At 59.5% G+C, this 18,240-nt stretch overlaps 3 protein-coding genes across 3 annotated transcripts; 1 reads left to right on the top strand and 2 right to left on the bottom strand.

Annotated features, from left to right (window-relative positions):
- Positions 1–525: 525 nt before the first annotated feature.
- VTJ04DRAFT_6677 (uncharacterized protein) lies at positions 526–3,687 on the top strand (the record flags this gene model as incomplete). Its single annotated transcript, XM_069364922.1, has 6 exons — positions 526–642; positions 827–863; positions 916–1,017; positions 1,082–1,669; positions 1,725–2,062; positions 2,119–3,687. 6 exons carry the CDS (start codon positions 526–528, stop codon positions 3,685–3,687), a joined length of 2,751 nt encoding a protein of 916 aa, XP_069218701.1.
- A 637-nt stretch (positions 3,688–4,324) lies between these two features.
- On the bottom strand, positions 4,325–8,123 carry VTJ04DRAFT_6678 (uncharacterized protein; the record flags this gene model as incomplete). The annotated part of the gene is made up of 4 exons (XM_069364923.1): positions 4,325–5,564; positions 5,658–7,771; positions 7,831–7,981; positions 8,059–8,123. The coding sequence occupies 4 exons, from the start codon at positions 8,121–8,123 to the stop codon at positions 4,325–4,327; spliced, it is 3,570 nt and encodes a 1,189-aa protein (XP_069218702.1).
- A 1,182-nt stretch (positions 8,124–9,305) lies between these two features.
- VTJ04DRAFT_6679 (uncharacterized protein) lies at positions 9,306–16,442 on the bottom strand (the record flags this gene model as incomplete). Its single annotated transcript, XM_069364924.1, has 3 exons — positions 9,306–15,740; positions 15,794–16,340; positions 16,396–16,442. 3 exons carry the CDS (start codon positions 16,440–16,442, stop codon positions 9,306–9,308), a joined length of 7,029 nt encoding a protein of 2,342 aa, XP_069218703.1.
- Positions 16,443–18,240: the final 1,798 nt, after the last annotated feature.

The following is an 18,240-nucleotide window of genomic DNA, read 5'->3' on the forward strand; positions in this document are numbered from 1 at the left end:
CCATTGGATCTCGGCCAATCCATCCGGCGAGTTCCCAATAAGGCACTCCGTATCCGTTCATTATGACGAGCTGACTGGTGAGCTACTCGCCGACCTTGGACTTGTGACTGGTTGCTCTACCCCCGCGGTTCGGACTGGTTGTCATGAGGTTGCTCTCCGCGCTCCGAGGCTGGCCAGGTCCTCCCCGATTGCCCATGGTCGCGGCTCGCCACACCCCGCATATACTCTGACAAGCAACAGTTCATGGCGAAAACAATCGAACAGACATAGAACTGCACATTGCTTCGGATTGCCAGAAGGGGGATTCCATTTGCTTCTTTTGTCACAACGATATCTGAGGCGCCCGACATCTTAATCGGCTTCCCCAATCGGACATTCATTCTGCCCTTCATCATGTCTGCTGCTCTCTCTCCTTCAATTGGCATGCTTTCTACCTAGTCTTCTCCTGCGCTGAGTTTTTGACACGGCGTCTGGCCATAAGTATAGTTTTCTTGTCTCTTCAAACGCGAGGAACAGCAAAACACCATGGCCGGCGGTCCAGCCACCGACGGCACCGGAGCCCCTCCCCAGGCCGGCGTGCTTGATGGGGTCAATCCCATCCAGTACTCGCCGAGCAATCCCATTCTTTTGTTCATTATACAGGCAAGTAATCCCCGATTATCACACTTTTCTATCCTTCCGAATTTTTGTCATCGCCAATGTTCCGCCGGAAGAACATGGGTCATATTCATGACTAGCTCTCAGGGGCAGCTTGGCTAGATGGAGGCACTTGGTTGCTTGGACTATCTATCCGGAGCCCGTGGTGCTGACATAGCTTCTCCTCCAGGCCAGCATCGTCATCATTCTCTGCCAGCTTCTGCACTGTGAGTTTGAGCATCCCCTTGCCTGCATGTTCCTTGACTGACTTCGCGACAGACCCCCTCAAGTTGCTTCAGCAACCTCGCGTCATTGCTGAGGTCCTCGGCGGCATCTTGCTGGGCCCTACCGTCATGATGAGGATCCCGGGCTTCAAGTATGGTATGTGGCACATCTCCCGCTGTGAATATCCCAGCGCTGACCGGTATAGCCATCTTTCCCACAGCCTCCATGCCCGTCTTTGCCAATGTCGCCGAGTTGGGCTTGGTCATTTTCCTCTTCCTCATCGCCCTCGAGGTCGACATGCGCATGTTCATGCATAACTGGAGGGCTGCCCTAAGCGTCGGTTTGACCGGCATGGTTGTCCCGTTCGGCCTTGGCTATGCCATCTCCTACGGCCTCTACCACCAGTTTCACCTCGGAGTGGTCGAGCATCCCATCAGCTTCGGCGTGTTTGGCCTGTTCATTGGCACCGCCCTCGCCATCACGGCATTTCCTGTGCTTTGCCGCATTCTCAGCGAACTGAACCTGCTCCGCACCGATGTGGGTGTCACCACCCTAGCAGCTGGTATCGGCAACGATGTCACGGGCTGGATCCTTCTCGCGCTTTGCGTCGCCCTGGTTAACAACAACAGCGGCCTGGCCGCCCTCTGGGCTTTGCTTTGCTGCCTCGGTTGGACCCTCTTGTTGGTCTTCGTCGTCCGCCCTCCATTCATGTGGGTCCTCCGCAGGACAGGAAGTCTGCAGAACGGCCCGACCCAGGGTGTGGTCGCCTTGACATTGCTCATGGTACTGGTCTCAGCTTGGTTCACTGGTGCGTATTTCTCTGTCTTTCCCTCCTAGCCCACTCTCGCTAACTCATCGGCCAGGCATCATCGGTGTTCACCCCATCTTTGGTGCTTTTCTGCTCGGCGTCATCTGCCCTCACGATGGTGGTTTCGCCATCAAGCTGACGGAAAAGATTGAGGATTTCATTGGAGTTTTGTTTCTGCCACTGTACTTTGCTCTGTCTGGTCTGAACACGAACCTAGGTCTCTTGAGCGACGGCATCACCTGGGCCTACGTTATTGCCGTCACCTGCTGTGCCTTCTTTGGCAAGATCATTGGCGGCACTCTCGCGGCTCGTGCCAACAAGCTCTTGTGGCGCGAGAGCATCACTATTGGCTGTCTGATGAGTTGTAAGGGGTTGGTCGAGCTGATCGTGCTGGTATGTAGACCCGAGTTTCCTGGTGTGAAAAAGATACCAACTGACGAAAACCACAGAACATTGGTCTGCAAGCTGGGATCCTGTCCCAAACAACCTTCAGCATGTTTGTTGTCATGGCCTTGGTCACAACAGTCACGACCACGCCGCTCACCAAGTTGTTCTACCCAACATGGTATCAGAAGAAGGTCGAGAAATGGCGCAAAGGGGAGATCGACTGGGACGGGAACCCTATCAGACCGTCAGAACCTGAACCAGAAATCAGCACCGAGAAGCCCGTCGAGTCACAGATCCGCCGTCTCATGGTGCAACTCCGCCTTGACAGTCTCCCTAGCATTTTCACTTTCATCAGCCTGCTGAGTCCAGAGAGAGTACCGCCACCAGCCCGTCTTGAGCACGCGGAGGGCGAGCGCCAGGTAGTGAAGAAGCGCCCCTTGGAGGTTCACGGCCTGCGCGTTATTGAGCTCAGCGACCGTACCTCGTCCGTCATGCACCTCACGGCCGGCGAGGACTTTTACACATTGGATGACCCCGTCGTCAACGCCTTCCGTGCTTTCTCGCAACTGCACGATCTCGCCGTGTCCGGAAGGACCGCCGTCGTTCCCCTGGACTCGTACGTCGAGACTCTGATGAGCCATGCGTCCGACGTGTCGTCTGACTTTGCCCTCATTCCATGGGGAGAACACGGTGGCGTGAGCGACGAGCAGTCCTTCCCCACGAGGCCACATCTGAGCGAACGGTTCCAGTCGGTACCTCACCTCCAGTTCATCAGCCGGATGTTCGAGATGGCCCTGCGCACATGCAACGCGGGCATCTTCATCGACCAGGGATTCGGCGGAATCACCAAGCCTCCTGTCAAACCGGGACTGGACCGCAGCAACACCACACGCTCTATCCAAAGCTATCGCGAACTGACTGCTTTACCGGTGGCCGACAAGTCCCATCACATTCTACTTCCTTTCTTCGGCGGGCCTGACGACAGCCTCGCCGTGCGCATTGTGTTACAACTCGCCAAAAACCAGCACGTCACGGCCTCCATCGTCCGCATCGTCTGGCCTGATGAAAACAATCGACCGACATCTCCCACCTCTCCATCCACCTCCCACGCGGAGCACGCAACCTCCACCGCGGCAACTACCACCACTACCACCACCACTGTAACCTCCAAAACCTCCGACGCCGGAAAGGCGCCTGCGACAGACGAACGGACCTCGGAACCAGCCATTTTCTTCTCCGCCGTCCAAACCTCACTCTCCGAGACCCTCGCCTCCCGTGTCGTTTTTACAGAGCTACACCTCCCCTCCCCCTCCGAAACCTCCGCCCTCAACGAGATCACACAGTTCGTCACTGCCGCGATTTCAAGACATCGCAGGAACGCGGGGAATCTTGTGGTTGTCGGGCGGCGGAACTTCCGCTTGGGTGGTGGCAGCGGCCTGTCGTCGCCGGCAGCGGTGGCAGCGGGTAATAGAGGGGACGGTGGTGGTGGTAGTGGTGAGGGAGATGAACGCACAAGGGAACTCAGGAAGGCGGTCGGGCCTGTGACGGAGGGGTTGGTGAGACGTGGCGTGGCGGGGGCGAGTGTTTTGGTTGTGCAGGCTGGGGCAAGGGAGGTGGAGGTTTATGGGTAAGGAGGGAGTTTGTGTTATGGCGTGCGGTACGTATGAGTTTACATATGTGTCTGGTTGGACGTTGTCTTTTCTTTTGGTCAATGTGTTGGTGACTGGCTTGGTGAACTAGAGGTCAGGGGCGGAGGTTTGGTCATGGATGAGAACATTCCGTTGGATATATGGGATGCAAGGGTCGAAGTAACAAGGGTGTTTTGGTTTGCTTTTGTGGGGTTTGTATGTTTTTTGTTAAGTCTTGTGTCAACTGTCTTGAAGACCTCTGAGTATCTACATATACAAGTGCTTCAGATAGAACTGTCATAGGTTCATAGAAAGAAGCAGTTGGTTTGATGAAAATAACAGCCGGCCATCACAGGGCAGCGGAAGTGACACATTTGGAACAACTCGGTTTTCCAATATCATGGAACCTTCAACACTCATAAAGTGATAAGCTAGCAAGAAACATGACATATCATTCATGAAGATGTCAAACTGGATAGATATCCAACTAAAAACACAATACCAGAACGCCAGTTACTTGATATATACCCACCCTACCGCTCTCACGTATCCCAGACAAACCATCCCTCCTCTTTCAACATACTCTCACATCTGCCAGACTCCAAACCAGCAATTCAAAACAAAAGACACCGATCATCCATCACCATTCCACCGCCAACCCGCACCCGCCAACCCAGCCATCTTTCACCACCTTGACCACCTCAACCCCTGCATCCCCGTTCACTCCATTCTTCACCCCATTCACCCCATTCACCCCATTCCCGTTCCCATTAACCCCCTTACCAATCTTCCTCACCACGCCATTTTTCTTACCCTTCCTCCCGGCAAACCCCACCTTCAAATCCACCTCCTCCATCTGTCCCACCCCCGCCTCGCCCTTTTTCACTCTCCACCGCCTCGTCCCCAGCGCGGCGTCCAGCTCGGACGTGGACGGCAGCAGGACGTACACGTACGGCTCGCCGTTATGAAGACGTTCTTCCACAGGGAAGGTGGCGATGCTCATCCCCGACGACGGGTCGGACAGGCAGGCGCCCGAGAGGAGGGAGAAGTTGCGTTTGTGGTGCGGGCAGGAGATGTAAGGTTCGTTCTTGTTGTCGTCCTTGCCAGAATCAGCGCCATTTGTGCCGTTGCTGGTGCTGGTACAGGGTGCTTCGCCAACCAGCCCGTCCGACAAGACAAACGCGCGCTTGTGCGGACACATTTGCTGAGAGGCATAGTACCGGCCCTTGAAGCGCCAGATGGCGAGCTGCGTGTCGCCGTGCTTGACGGCGGCGCTGATGCCGTTGGGCAGGGCGTCGGCGCCGGCGAAGTAGGACGCCGGCAGGAGGGGGTGCCATTGTTGAGGGGTTTGGGTTTGTTGCCAGCGGGTGGTGAGGGCGGCGAAGTCGCGGTTGGTGTTTTCCTCGTCTGGTTTGGGTTCGGAGGAAGCAGATGAGGGAGCGCCGTCCTTGGGCCAGAAGGCAGGCCGGAGTTGTTCTCGATCCGTCTCGAGCTCGACGCCCTCGACCGCCTCGTCCGTGTTGGCAAACTGGCGGAACTTGTCGGCGATCTCGGGTCTGCGCACCGCCTCGGCCCACTCGTCAAAGTAGCTGTCGACCAGCTCCTGCATCTGCTGCTCCAGCGCGGCGTTGATGCCCAGCGAGTCGTCGAGCACGACGGACCGGAGGTAGGCGATGCCGCCCGGAAGCGACTCGAGCCAGCGCGCCGTGCGCTGCAGCTTGTCGGCAGTGCGGATGTAGAACATGAGATAGCGATCCAGGATGGGGATGACCTCGGTCGGGGGCACGTCTTTGGCCAGGAGCTCAGCGTGTTTGGGTTTGGCGCCGCCGTTGCCGGCCACGTAGATGTTGAAACCTTTGTCGGTGGCGATGAGGCCGAAGCTGGAGAAAGGGCAGGTTAGTTTGGTGGTGTAAAAAGGGAGGGAGAAGAAAAAGGGGGAGGAGGGAAATCGGCTAGGGGAGAGAACCACTTACTCCTTACTCTGCGCCTCAGCACACTCCCTCACACACCCGCTCACGCCGCCCTTGATCTTGTGCGGCGCCCGGATGCTCTTGTACCTCTCCTCCAACCGGACCGCCAGGCCCACGCTATCCCCAACGCCATACCGGCACCACGTACTCCCAACGCAGCTCTTGACCGTCCTCAACGCCTTGGCGTAGGCATGTCCGCTCTCCATGCCCGCGTCGACCAGCTTCCGCCAAATGTCAATCAAGTCCTGCTTGCGCGCGCCAAACATGTCGATGCGCTGCCCGCCCGTGATCTTGGTGTAGAGGTTATACTCCTTGGCCACGCGAGCGATGGCCAGCAGCTTGTCGGGCGTGATCTCACCGGCGGGGACGCGCGGAACCACGCTGTAGGTGCCGTCGCGCTGGATGTTGGCCAGGAACCGGTCGTTGGTGTCCTGCAAGCCGTGGGTCGACGCGTCCATGACGTGTCTGTTCCACAGGCTGGACAGGATGCTGCCCACGCACGGCTTGCACACCTCGCACCCGCCGCTCTCCCCGTCGACGCCGGCCTCGCGCATCACGTCGGCGAAGGTTTGCAGCCGCTTGACCATGATGATGTGGTACAGCTCGGCGCGCGAGCGGCGGAAGTGCGAGCAGAGGTGGTTCGCGACCTCGTTGCCCATGGCTTTCATGGCCGAGTTGAAGATGGACGTCACCAGCGGCACGCACCCGCCGCAGCCCGTGCCGGCTTTGGTGCAGGCCTTGACGGCGTTAAGAGATTGGCAGCCGCCGTCCTTGACCGACTTGACCACGTCTCCTTTGGTCACGTTGTGGCAGCTGCAGATCTGCGTGTCGTCGTCGAGGTCGTCGCCGTCGTCGCCGTCTTTCTTGGCCGCGGCGCCGAGGATGAGCTCGGCTGGGGGGATCTCGAGTTGCTTCCGGTTCTTGACCAGCGGCACCAGCTTGACGTAGTCGCGGGTGTCGCCCACCATGATGCCGCCGAGGAGATATTTGCCGTCCGGGGTGAAGATGTACTTTTTGTAGACGCCCTGGAAGGGGTCTTTGTAGGTGAGCGTCTTGACCTGCTGCTGCTGCGGCGACGAGGCATCCCCGTTGGTCCCATTGACGCCATTCCCGTTGACGCCGTTGGTCCCGTTGGCCCCGTTGACACCATTGACACCGTTGACACCGTTCCCGTTGACGCCGTTCGAGTTCCCGTTCACCTTGGCTCCCCTCCTCCCCTTTGGCGGCATCACCTTCTTCGGCCCCTGGACGTCAGCAAAGTAGTCCCCGAAGCTAGCCACATCGACGCCGAGCAGCTTCAACTTGGTGCTCAGATCCGGCTGCTTAAACCCCCTGGGCTGGTGCAGTCTGGCCTGAGTCAAGTTCCACGCCAGCACCTCCGCCATCTCCACGCCGGGGGCAATCAGGCCAAACACCTGGCCGTCCCAGCTCGCGCACTCCCCGATGGCGTAGACATCCTCACAACTTGTCCTCAATTCCTCATCCACCACAATCCCTCCTCCGCGTTCGGCACACCGAATCCCCGCCTGCCTCGCCAACTCATCCCTCGGGCGTATCCCAATGGCAAAACAGACCGTCTCACACTCGATCTGCCCGCCTTCTCTGAACCTCAACCCCTTAACTCTCCCCTCAGTATCGACCTCAATCTCCTCCACATTGCTCCTCAACACCACATCCACCCCCAACTCCCTCACTTTCTCCACCACCATCCCTCCCCCCGTCTCGTCAATCTGCCTTGACAACAACCATCCATTCCTCTCCACGACACTCACCCTATCATAGCACCCCAAATCCTTCAACGCCTTGGCCGCTTCCAGCCCAAGCAACCCGCCACCTACTACCGCGCCGTTCACGGTCCCGCGATGTTGTTGTCGCGCTGACGAATACGCCATCAACTTCTCCAGGTCGTCGATGGTGCGGTAGACAAACACGCCCTCAGCGTCGCGGCCGGGGAGGGTGTCTGGTGGCGGGGCCGCCGAGGAGCCGGTGGCGAGGACGAGGATGTCATAGGGGATTTGCTGCCCGTTGGAGCAGAGGATGTGTTTGGAGGAGGGGTGGATGGAGAGGACCCGCGTGTTGATGTGCCATGTGAGGAGGCCTGGGGGGATGGATTGGTACTACATCCAGGGGTTAGTTGGGGTTTGAGGATGGAGGAGAGGGCGGGAGGAGGACGGACCCATTCTAGAGGGTTGAGATACAAGTTCTCAACTTTGCGGTGTTCAAAAAAGGTGGTGAGGCCCACGCGGTTGTAGGCGAGATGTGGCTCTTCGCCGACGACGGTGATGGTGTATTCGCGGGTGCGGGCGTCGAGTTTGAGGAGTTTTTCTCTAGTCGGGAGTGTCAGCTAGCTCGGTAGGCGAATCGATGGAAACGCAACGGGAGAGATTGTCTTTAAATCACGCACATGAAGCTGATGCCAACCATGCCCAGGCCGACGACAACGACCCTCTTGGGTGCTCCGACCGCCATGGCGGAGGTGGTGGTGGTGGTGGTGGTGGTACTCTGTAAGTATGTACAGGAACCAAACCAAACCAACAGCTTGTTGCTGCAAAGCTAGGTATGAGTGAGGAAGCAAGGGACCGATATAGATGGTGAGGCACAACAGGAAGACACGAAGGAAAAGCCTCTATAGTTATCCATCTTCCATCCTCATATCATCGACAACGCCTCTAACCAAAAACACCTCGGAGCCACAATAGCAGCGGAGAAGTCCATCTCCGGTGGGCATTGAGCTCCATGACAGTCATAACATTCCTCGACAATGTTGCTCAACCGCGAGCCGCCGCGCGGGATGTCAACAGCCTTACATCTCCACGGACAAACTCGGCCAGGGGGATAAGGGGAAGAGACGTGTTGAGTAGTTCCACAGGTATAATAAGACCCCAACTAGTCAACTTCCCTCCCGTCTCCGTCTCGGGGGACCCGTCTCGGGGTTCTTCGGCTTCTCGCATACTACCAAAAGGCCAGGGGGACATGGTTGATATGGCGCATGTCCGGACATTCCGGTGGCAGCGTAGTAATTACTGGCCATTGAATGTGTTAAATCGACAAAAAAATGCGTAGGTAGGTATGGAGATAGCATGGCGACTTGGCGGTGGTGTCGAAAGATAAGGAGACCAACGACCCCACCAATCATTCAGGGGTAGCATTCCAGACCTCTGCCGTTGAAGAGCCCCGCGGAGAAACAACTCCAGGGGTTATCAGCATCAACTATCTATACAGAGTATGTCAGCACTTCACAGCAGAAAATAATCTTCACTTGTTATCTTGCGTTTTGTAGAACGCCAAGCTGCGTTGATGTCGTCGCCAAATACAATGTACATTCGTAAGTACTTACATTTGCATAGTCTCAAATACCTAAATCAACAACCCCATTCTCAAAACCCACACACGACAACTCAAGATTGTTTATCACCTTCAAGACCCAAGGGGCACTGACAGTTAAATCGCACAACTGGATAGAAATGTATTTTTGTAATACCTAAGTGAGGTATCTGTATCCAAGATGGCCTCAGATACTACATCGAAGAAAAGAAACCAAACATAACACAAAAAAATCTCTCCATCACCAATCCACCTCTCTCTCCCCATTCAAACAACACCCATTCCCACAATCACCAAACACAGTCCATCACCACCTAACTAAACCACCTAATACCTCAAAACCACCCTCCGTCCCTTCCTCTCCTCCTCACTCTCCCCAGTAGCCAACCTACTCTCCCTCCTCCTCCTGCTCTCCCTCCTCTGCCTCCTCTCCTCCTCATAATCCTGCTCCTCCCTCACGCAAACCGCATGCAACCAATCCGCGCCCCTGCGCGTCATCCTCCTCACCTCCCTCCTCCTCTCCCTACGATCCCACAAGCCCGTGACCCCCATAGCCTTGAAATCCACAAACGGGTTCAGCCCTTGCTCTACCGCGGCGATCTGCGCCAGGATCTCTTGCCGGCGCTGGCGCTTTTGCGTCTGACGGCGGCGGCGGAGGCGTTGGGTCTCCGTGTAAGCGTCTTCGACCACCGTGGCGGTGGTGGTGCGGTTTGCCGAGGTGGACGGGGTCCAGAGGCCGGAGGTGGCGGTGGGGAGTTGTTTGGGTTGGGTAGAAGGCGTCCAAAGCAGGGAAGTGGTGGTAACGGTAGAAGAAGCAGCGGCGGCGACGGGCTTGGTAGCAGCAGCAGCGCTCTTCTCACGACGGCTGTTGCTCCTCGCCACCTTGACAACCTCCTGCTTCTCCTCCTTGGGCAGGACGAGCGACTGCCGGATATGCCAGCTGAGGTGCCTCTGCAGGGTCTGCACCGCCTCCATACCGGCCGGCATCATCATCATATCCACCGGCTCCGGGGCCGGGGCCGGCTCAGCCACGCTCATCATCATCGACGTCCGCCGACGATACTCCTCCCTGGCGGCGCGCTCCACAAACAACCGCTCCTGCTCAAGCGCCTCGATCCTAGCCTCGATCGCCTTGGCGCTGGCGGCGCTGACGTAGACGTCCGGCTTCAGCACGGTCGGCACAGCCTCAACCTCTTCCTCCTTCCGAGCCGACCGCCTCTCGCGGCTCGCGACGCTCCTGCTGCGGCTGCGCTCGCGGTTCTCCTTCCTCGCCGCGCGGCGCTCGCGCGAGCGCTGCCGGCGGAGCTTGCGCGACGCGTACGCCGAGATGGCCGGGTGCACGGCCTCCTCCGGGCAGGTGATGGCGAGGGACCCGAAAAAGACGGGGTGCACGTTGGCCACGTCGTAGGTGTAGCCTGTGGCGGCGGGGTGGAACCACTCGGCGCGGGTGATGAGCGACGAGGCGGCGAAGACGGGGTGCTTGAGCGCCGCGTCGAAGGATGATGATGGCGCCGCAGATTTCGCGGGGTAGCTCAGGCGGAGGGCTTCCTCGAGAGCGGCTTGCCAGTCGGCCGGGGTGAACTTGGGCTTGGGGAGACGCGGGTAGCTGAGGCGGAGGGCCTCGTCGAGGGCAGCCTTCCAGTCGGCGGGGGTAGCCTTGATACGCTGGATCTTCGTAGAAGTAGAAGTAGAGGTCGCCTGCTTGCCGGCAAGAATCCAGTTGCGCTCCACACTCTTCGTAACAGTAGCAGCAACAACCGGCGCCTGCCAAAGCCCTGTCGAAGTCAACTTGGCCAACGGCTCCTGCTCAACAACCTTGCGCGGCTTGCGCGTAGTCATATACTTAGCCGCAGGCTCCTCGGTCGACCCACGAACCAGCGCCGGCTGACCGGGCGTGAACAGCAGGCCGCTGCTGTGCGGACGGGGCTCGGTGCCCACCCGGCTGGACGGGCTCCACAGACCGGACGATCCCTGTTGCTTGTCGTCATGCGGCTTCCGGGCGAGGAGCCAGTTCCACGAGGTGCGCTTGACGGTCTTGTTCTCCCAGAGGTTGGACGAGGTCAGGGACTCGAGGGGCTTGTCCTCGACCACCGCGCGCGGACGGCGCGTCATGTACTTGGCCACGGGCTCTTCATCAGTGCCGCGCACCTCCTCCCGCCGGACCGCGCCGGGAGTGAACAGCAGGCCACTGCGCGGCCGGGGCTTCCCCACGCGATTGTTCGGCCTCCACAGGCCGGAGGATCCCGAACCCTGCTTGTGCTGCTTCTGGCCGAGAATCCAGTTCCACGAGTTCCGCTTAGCAGTCCGGCCTTCCCAAAGGCTCGAAGAAGTCAGACGCTCCAGGGGCTTGTCCTCCACCGGGCGCGGGCGGCGGATCATGTTCCTCGCCGCCGGCTCCTCCTCGGTGCCGCGGGGCTCTTCCCGACGGACGGCACCGGGCGTGAACAAACCACCACTCCGGGGACGGGGCTTGCCAACCCGGCTGTTCGGCCTCCACAGGCCGGATCCCTGCTTCTTCTTGTCGACCTTCGTGGCGGCAAGGATCCAGTTCCACGAGTTGCGCTTGACAGTCTGGCCCTCCCAGAGCGTCGAAGACGCCGGCAGCTGCTCCAGAGGCTTGTCCTCCACCGCCGGGCGCGGCGTGCGCGTCATGTTCTTGCCCACCGGCTCCTCGGATGTGCCGCGGGCTTCTTCCCTCCGGACCGCGCCGGGCGCGAACAGGCCACCCCGGGACACGGGAGACTCCACCCGGGTAGGCGGGGTCCACAGGAGGGATCCTTGGGGCTTCTCGGGCTCCTGGGGGATGGCCTGAACCTCAACGGCGGCCTGGAGGTTCATCGCGGGCCTGGGGTTAGCGGGGAGGCCGATCCGGGCTGCCGGGGGAGGGGTGGTCTTCTCGGGGACCTCCGTAACAGCCACGGTAATCGTCTCCTGAGCGGCGGTGTTGTTGTTCTGGAGGAGCAGCTCGCGCGGCTCAGCGAGCGCAATGACAATCGACTCCTGCGAGGGGCCATCTTCATCCTCCGAAGACTCATCCTCAACAACCTCTTCACCCGCAGTAGGGCCAAACAAGCTTTGCTTGGTCGGGACCGCGTCTGTCTTCAGCAAGCTCGCAATCTCCCACAACGTCGTCTCATCAAAATCATCATCCCCCTCCTCGCTACCCATCTCATCCGAATCCATCTCCATCTCCTCATCATCGTACTCGTCAAAGAACGACGACTCATACCCCTCCTCGGCCGGCATCGGCCTGGCAATGCCCATAGCCATGGCCATGGCCGCCGGGCCGCCCGTCGTCATCGTCCCCGGCATCGCCATCCACATGCTCGACCTCTGCACGGGCTGCGGCGGCGGGATCGTCGCCGTATCCGACTTCTCGCCCCACGGGAACTGGAAGATGCCCAGCGTGCCGCGCTTGTTGGGCAGAGGCTCCGGGCTCTCGAGGATGTCCGGGAGCATGGTGATGCGGCGGCTGCGGCGGGGCGGGCGTTGAGTGACAGGGCGGGGCTTGGGAGGGGGAGGCGCGGGAGCGCGGGATTTAGCCGACAGGGACGGGGTGCGGGAAACCTGGGCCGGCGGGGCGGCCGAGGCCCAGCGCGGACGCCAAAGGCCGGTCGCGGAGCTGCCGGTTGTGACGTAGGGCTTGCGCCAGAGCTCGGTGCTGGTGATGGTGAGTGGCGGCAGGCCTTTGCGCTGGGGCAGGCGGACGGAGAGGGCCGGGAGCGGGGCATCGGCTTGCGCAGGCTTCGGCGGGGGAGGAGTCCAAAGGAGGCCGGTCGTCGCGGCCGCAATCTGTTCGGGCGGCGTCCAGAGCCTGGCAATGTTGACTTGAACTGTGGTTTGCTCCTGCTGCTGCTGCTCAACCAAGAACTCCTTGGGCACAGCGGGAACAGGCTCCTCAACCTCCTCATCCGAGTTGTCCGACTCTGGAGGGGTCGGGCTCGCCAGCTGCGCGCGCGCAAGCTGCATGAAGCTGACCCTGCTCTCCCGGAGCAGCTTCGCATCCATATACTCCATCTGCGCCTCGGTCAGACGCTTCTGCCACTTGCTCAGCTGCCTGGTCAAGCCCGGGCTTCCCGAGTCGCGGTTGGACGGCATCGGCGGAACTTCGAGGTTGTTGTTGTTGTTGCTGTTGTTGCCGCGGATGCGGTCGAGGAACGAAGACCTGCGATTGGCACCGATGCTCTGACGCGCAGCGTCGCTGCCCAGGGCGATGTTGATGGTGCTAGCCAGCGACGTGCGCTGCGAGTTGACATTGGCCGGAGTCGACGTCGTTTGCATGCTAGACATGGAATCGCGACCCATGTCGTGCTTGATCTCCTGCCAATGCTCGGCCTGCTGGCCCATCTCGCGCTCCAGGTCCTCCAGGAGCGCCTGGCGACGAGCAGCGCTGCCGGGGGAGCCCTGGCCAATATTGTCGAGGTTCTTGAGCTGAGCCTGGATTTGCGCGACCGCTTGACCGGGGGATTCGAGAGGAGAGGGCTCGACTTGGATGGCCAGGATCTTGGTGGTCGAGATCCTGTGCAGCGGCAGAGGAGCGGGAGGAGTCAGCTTCTTGGATTTCCTGTTCTCCCGCTTGTCCGAGAACTTGGGGCACTCCTCGCCGACGCGGCGATGCCATGTGGGCATCTCGGGTGGTGGGGTGCGAGACTTCGGAGTAGACTCCGCCTGCACCTTCGCGGGTTCTTCCTCAGCAGGCTTCGTCTCCTCAGCAGGAGGCAGAACAGTGGACTCGCGCTTGGCAGCAGTCTCCTCAGCCTGGAAATTGCGATCACGAGGCAGCGAAGCAGTGTCAAGAACAATCGGCAGGGTCTCCGAGTCGCGATTCTCGGCACCAGCGGGTCGCGCGTCATTAGCGTCCTTCACAGTAGGGCGGCGCGCCATCTGAATCGACGCAGGTGCAAGCCCCTGAATAACCGGAGCAGCCACAGCATACTCTGGAGAATTGACGCTGCTCCAGTTAGTAGTCGTATCGTCCTCGGTCCTGTCATACGACGTCTCGGTCCAAGCGGACGCGCGCGGGAAGACGCCCGACGAGCGGCGCTTGTTCTCGACCTCTTGCTGCTGCGCAGTCTTCCCCTCAAAAGCGCTGACCCAGGCGTTCTTGGCTTCGTTCGCGGCATTGACGGCCGCCATGTCGGGCTGACGCGGGATCTCGTCTACCTCCAGCATACTCTCGGTGCGGAACGACGTGTTTGTGGTTCTCCTAGCGGGGGTATCGATCTCGAAGTAGGAGACGGGAATGACCGGAACGTCCGGGACAGAAGTCGATCTCCGCTTGGCGCCGTTTCCGCTCGGGGGCGCGGGGAACAGGAGCGTGACCTTCTCCTCAAAGGTCATGCTCTTGGTGTCGTTCGGATGTGGCCGGGCGGGCAGCTCCGCCGTCTTGGGCAGGGCCGGCAGGGGTGGAAGCCGTGTTGGGCTGCCAGCAGTCGACGAAAGCACGGACTTCTTCCCAAAGAGCGAACCGCCCGACCTGCTGCGCCTGTGCCTAAGAGCCGGGCTCACGTCCGCCGGTGAGTCGGCGGGTTTCCTGGGAATCGGGCGAGGCCGGTTGAGGATCGACGCCGACCGGGCCGTGGGGTTCTCCTTGGCTGTGGCCGGAGCCTGCGTCTCGGCGGGAGGAGGGGGCCGTTTTCCGGGCGGGTTTCCGGCAGTCTTGATGATGGTCTCGACGAAGGCCGGGTCATCATACTCGATGTTGTTCAGGAACAGGACCGTCCGGTGCTGCGCTCCAGGCTCTTCCGGGACCTTGATGCTCTTGGCCCTCGGGTTCGACGGCAGTCCGATGGTCGGGCGTCGTTGGAGCGGGGTCTTTGCCGGTTCCGGCGGTGGAGGAGCCTTGGGTGACGGCAGCTTCCTCGAGGGCCTAATGTCCGTCTTGAGGAGTGGCTGGATTGCTGTCAGGGGCCGGTTCGGCCGGTCAATCGACCGCCGAGAAGACGAAGTCGACTCGACAGACTGGGTAGGCGACTTCTGGCGCGGCTGAACAGGCTCCTGCGGGGGCGTCGTTGGGCGCGGGGATCTCCGACGGGCGCCATCCTCGGGTCCCGGAGAAAGGCGAGCTGATGTCGTCACCCCAACGGTAGGTTCTTGGGGAGGCTGGAGACTGTTAGCGGCGGCGGTCTGGCCGGCCGAGACAGAAACAACCTCTTTCCGCTTGACGCTGACGGCGCGCTTCATAATCTCCTCCGGAGCCATGCCCATCGTGGGCCCGGCAGGACGGCTCTGTGCCGCGAGTTCCGCTTCCATCGCCCTAGCCCGGCGCTCCTTCTCGGCGGCAGCAGCCGCCTGAAGGTCGACAACAGGAATCTTGCTCAAGGGGTTCTGTTCCGAATTTGCTTGGAGGATGGGGTTGCTAATGGCAAACTTGCCGCCGGCCAGGCCCTTCTTCGGGGTCGAGGAAGTCAACTTGTCAAGGCGACGCGCCAGCTCCGACGAGGACATGACAACGGTCTCGTCTTTCGCCCTCGGAACTTCCCGGGGATTGATGAAGGTAGTGGAGGACCGGATGGCGGCATCCTTGAGATCCTCGTAGCGGCTCGGAGGAGCGTCGGAATCGGAGGTCGAAATGTCGCGACTAATGTTGAAGCGGCGGGGGGACGGCGCCTCGGGGCGGCGAGAGGTGGTTGTGCGGGAAGCAGTGAGAACACCGGCGCCAGCAGTCACGGAGACGATCAGAGCCAACAGGCCAGCGGCAGGAAGAGCCGTCCTTGTCGCGAGGGCGAGGGAGTCGATGCCCAGGAGCAGAGGAACACTTGTCTAACGTCCTAGTTAGTCATGATTCAACGCAAAGCAAAATCGAGACAACATACTCCCGTCCAGAGCGCAAGGCCCACCAAGACAGCCATCAAGGCCCGGCCCCTGTCACCGGCGACAACACCTCCCATCCAAACCCGAACAAACAACAGGAAGACGATAGCGCCATCCAGGCCAGCGACGGCAATGCCGACAGGAAGAACCGCGGTCGTAGGAACACAAAAGCTGTCGGTCTGGGGCCTGGTAAAGCCGGCAAAGACGGCACCGGCGGCGAAGCGGGCCAGGATGAGGGCCTGAGGCACGAGCTGGAAGACGGAGAGCTTGGCTCCATTATTATTATTGAAGGCCCACAGCAGGAACTGCTCGATGGAGAACCTGGCGAGCTGGTCGAAGACGGTAGAGAAGATGATGCCGATCTGGCACGGCGTAGACGACGTGGACACGTCGAGAAGGATAGAAACAAAATCGGACTGGGCCCACAGGGCCGCACTCAAGAGAAAAAGAACGAGGACCAGCCTCTGGCTGTCGCGAAACAGCGTGCTGAGGCCATAACCCTTGAAGTAAAGAACGAGGGCGGCCGAGGCCGCGTTCAAGACAATGCCACTGCGAGATTGTTAGTTGTTGTTAGACATATATCATCTAGGAGGAGGAGACTGACAAAAAGAAAGCGGCGACGAGGGCCTGCGTCGCGTCCTGAACCGCCATGGTGGATGGCCGGACGAACTACCAAGGACAAGCGGGGAGATAGATACAAAGAAGCGAAGACCAGCCCAGTCAATGGGGCAAAGATATTATTACAAAAAGGAGAATATAAAAATATTCAATAGAAGGAGCGTATCATAGTGAGTTGGATCCCGCAGGCCCACGGCGTCGTGTATGGTGATGGTATGGCCGTCCCCCAACCTGGCGTTGAGTGTAGAGAGGGTGGTGGTGGTGAAAGGAGAGAAACCTCGAGATGGGATGGAGGATCACGACGCGAAGCTCACGAAGATGGTCCCGGCCAGGGTCAGGGGGACCAGACCAGACCAGCGTGGCGGTTGTGGACAAGACGAGACGACAAACTCGGCGTCTCCTCCGGTGGAGAAGGGGTTCCTGGCAGAGAGTGACGTTGCCAAGACGGAGCGAGAGAGCTTGATGGATGGTTGACCGGGGGGAGGGAGGGGACAATGGCTGCCAGGGGACCCCGACAGCGTGGGGAACAGGCGAACAGACACAGAGAAATCCTCATCCTCCTTCCTCTCTCCCCTCTCTCGCCCGCCCGCGGTGGACAGTAAAGTGGACGGGTGGATGCGTGACCGATGAGGCTCCAATCCTCACAGGGACAAGCGGGCGATCGTTCAAACAAGCAGGGTCGGCTCGTGCTTCATGCGAGGAGTCGGCAAGGGAGGCGATTGGTGCGCTGGCAAGGCTGCGAAGCGCCACAGCTCGGCGGTTACATGGGCCCCAGTCTTGGTGTTTCATGTGAAACCGAGCTGTTACATCGCGCGCCCACGGCTTTTGGGGGAAGAATGATGAATGTTTGCAAAGAGGATTCATCACAAAAGCTTCATGTCATGTTCGGACGAATTCCCTAGCGTACGGTAGTGAATTGTTGATGAGTGGTCTTCTTGCATGGCATTTTTAAACAAGACGTTTGGCCGGGGACAAGTCGGTGGGTGGTGAGGACGGCGATGACATGGACCAAAACGTTGAAGAACCGTCTGCATCAGGGGGATCTGTTAGGTAATGGTCAAGAACCTGGGGCGGGTTGAAGATGGCGGCACCCGGAGATCGGTGTCACGTTGAGTCGAATGTGTGTGATCTCGCCGAGGGACCCGAACAGCACAACATGTTGTTTCCATGAGCAAGAGAAATTGAAGTTTACGAGTAGTGTTTGTTCCCGAGTCTCGCAAGAGACAAAAAGAGCCAAGCTCCGGCTGGGCTGGGCTCGGCTCCGGAACTTGGGAAACCCGTCAACCCTCCCTGAACCCTAACCCACGCCCTCTCTGGCTCGGTTCCTCATCCAGAAGCTTGGGATGAGGCCAGAACAGAGAGTTCTTTGCTCAGTCCAGCCCCTAAATGCCCACCTCTTTGGTAGTTCAAGTGACTGATTGTTTTTCTTAATCCTTCCGTGGATGACGTGATTTGTCTTGAACAGTTTTTATCCGTCGTCTTCTCGTCGTGTGCCGTTCCAAAACATGGCCATTTTGATATCATTCGATGATCGCCATCAACCGCCGGAACTGCCATCTTCCTGTTGATGGCTGTAGATTCTGCAGTGTAGCCGGGGATATAGCCTTTTCCACGTGTCTCACAATTTCGCCGTCTCGTTCCCTGAGCACTACTACCTACCTGACTGTCGTACTACTCCGGGAATGCATGCATGTCTTTGTCATACAAAGGCCGGGCCGAGTCGATGGAAGGGCGCACCACTGCACGGCTGGACAATGGCACCAGTCGCGGCATGTCATCATGCGGGGTGCTGCTAGGTAGTATGGACTACTACTCAGGTAGTCCGCTCCAA

Source organism: Mycothermus thermophilus, assembly GCF_041956435.1.
Source record: "Mycothermus thermophilus strain CBS 625.91 unplaced genomic scaffold VTJ04scaffold_4, whole genome shotgun sequence".
In the NCBI taxonomy this organism is placed as follows: domain Eukaryota; kingdom Fungi; phylum Ascomycota; class Sordariomycetes; order Sordariales; family Chaetomiaceae; genus Mycothermus; species Mycothermus thermophilus.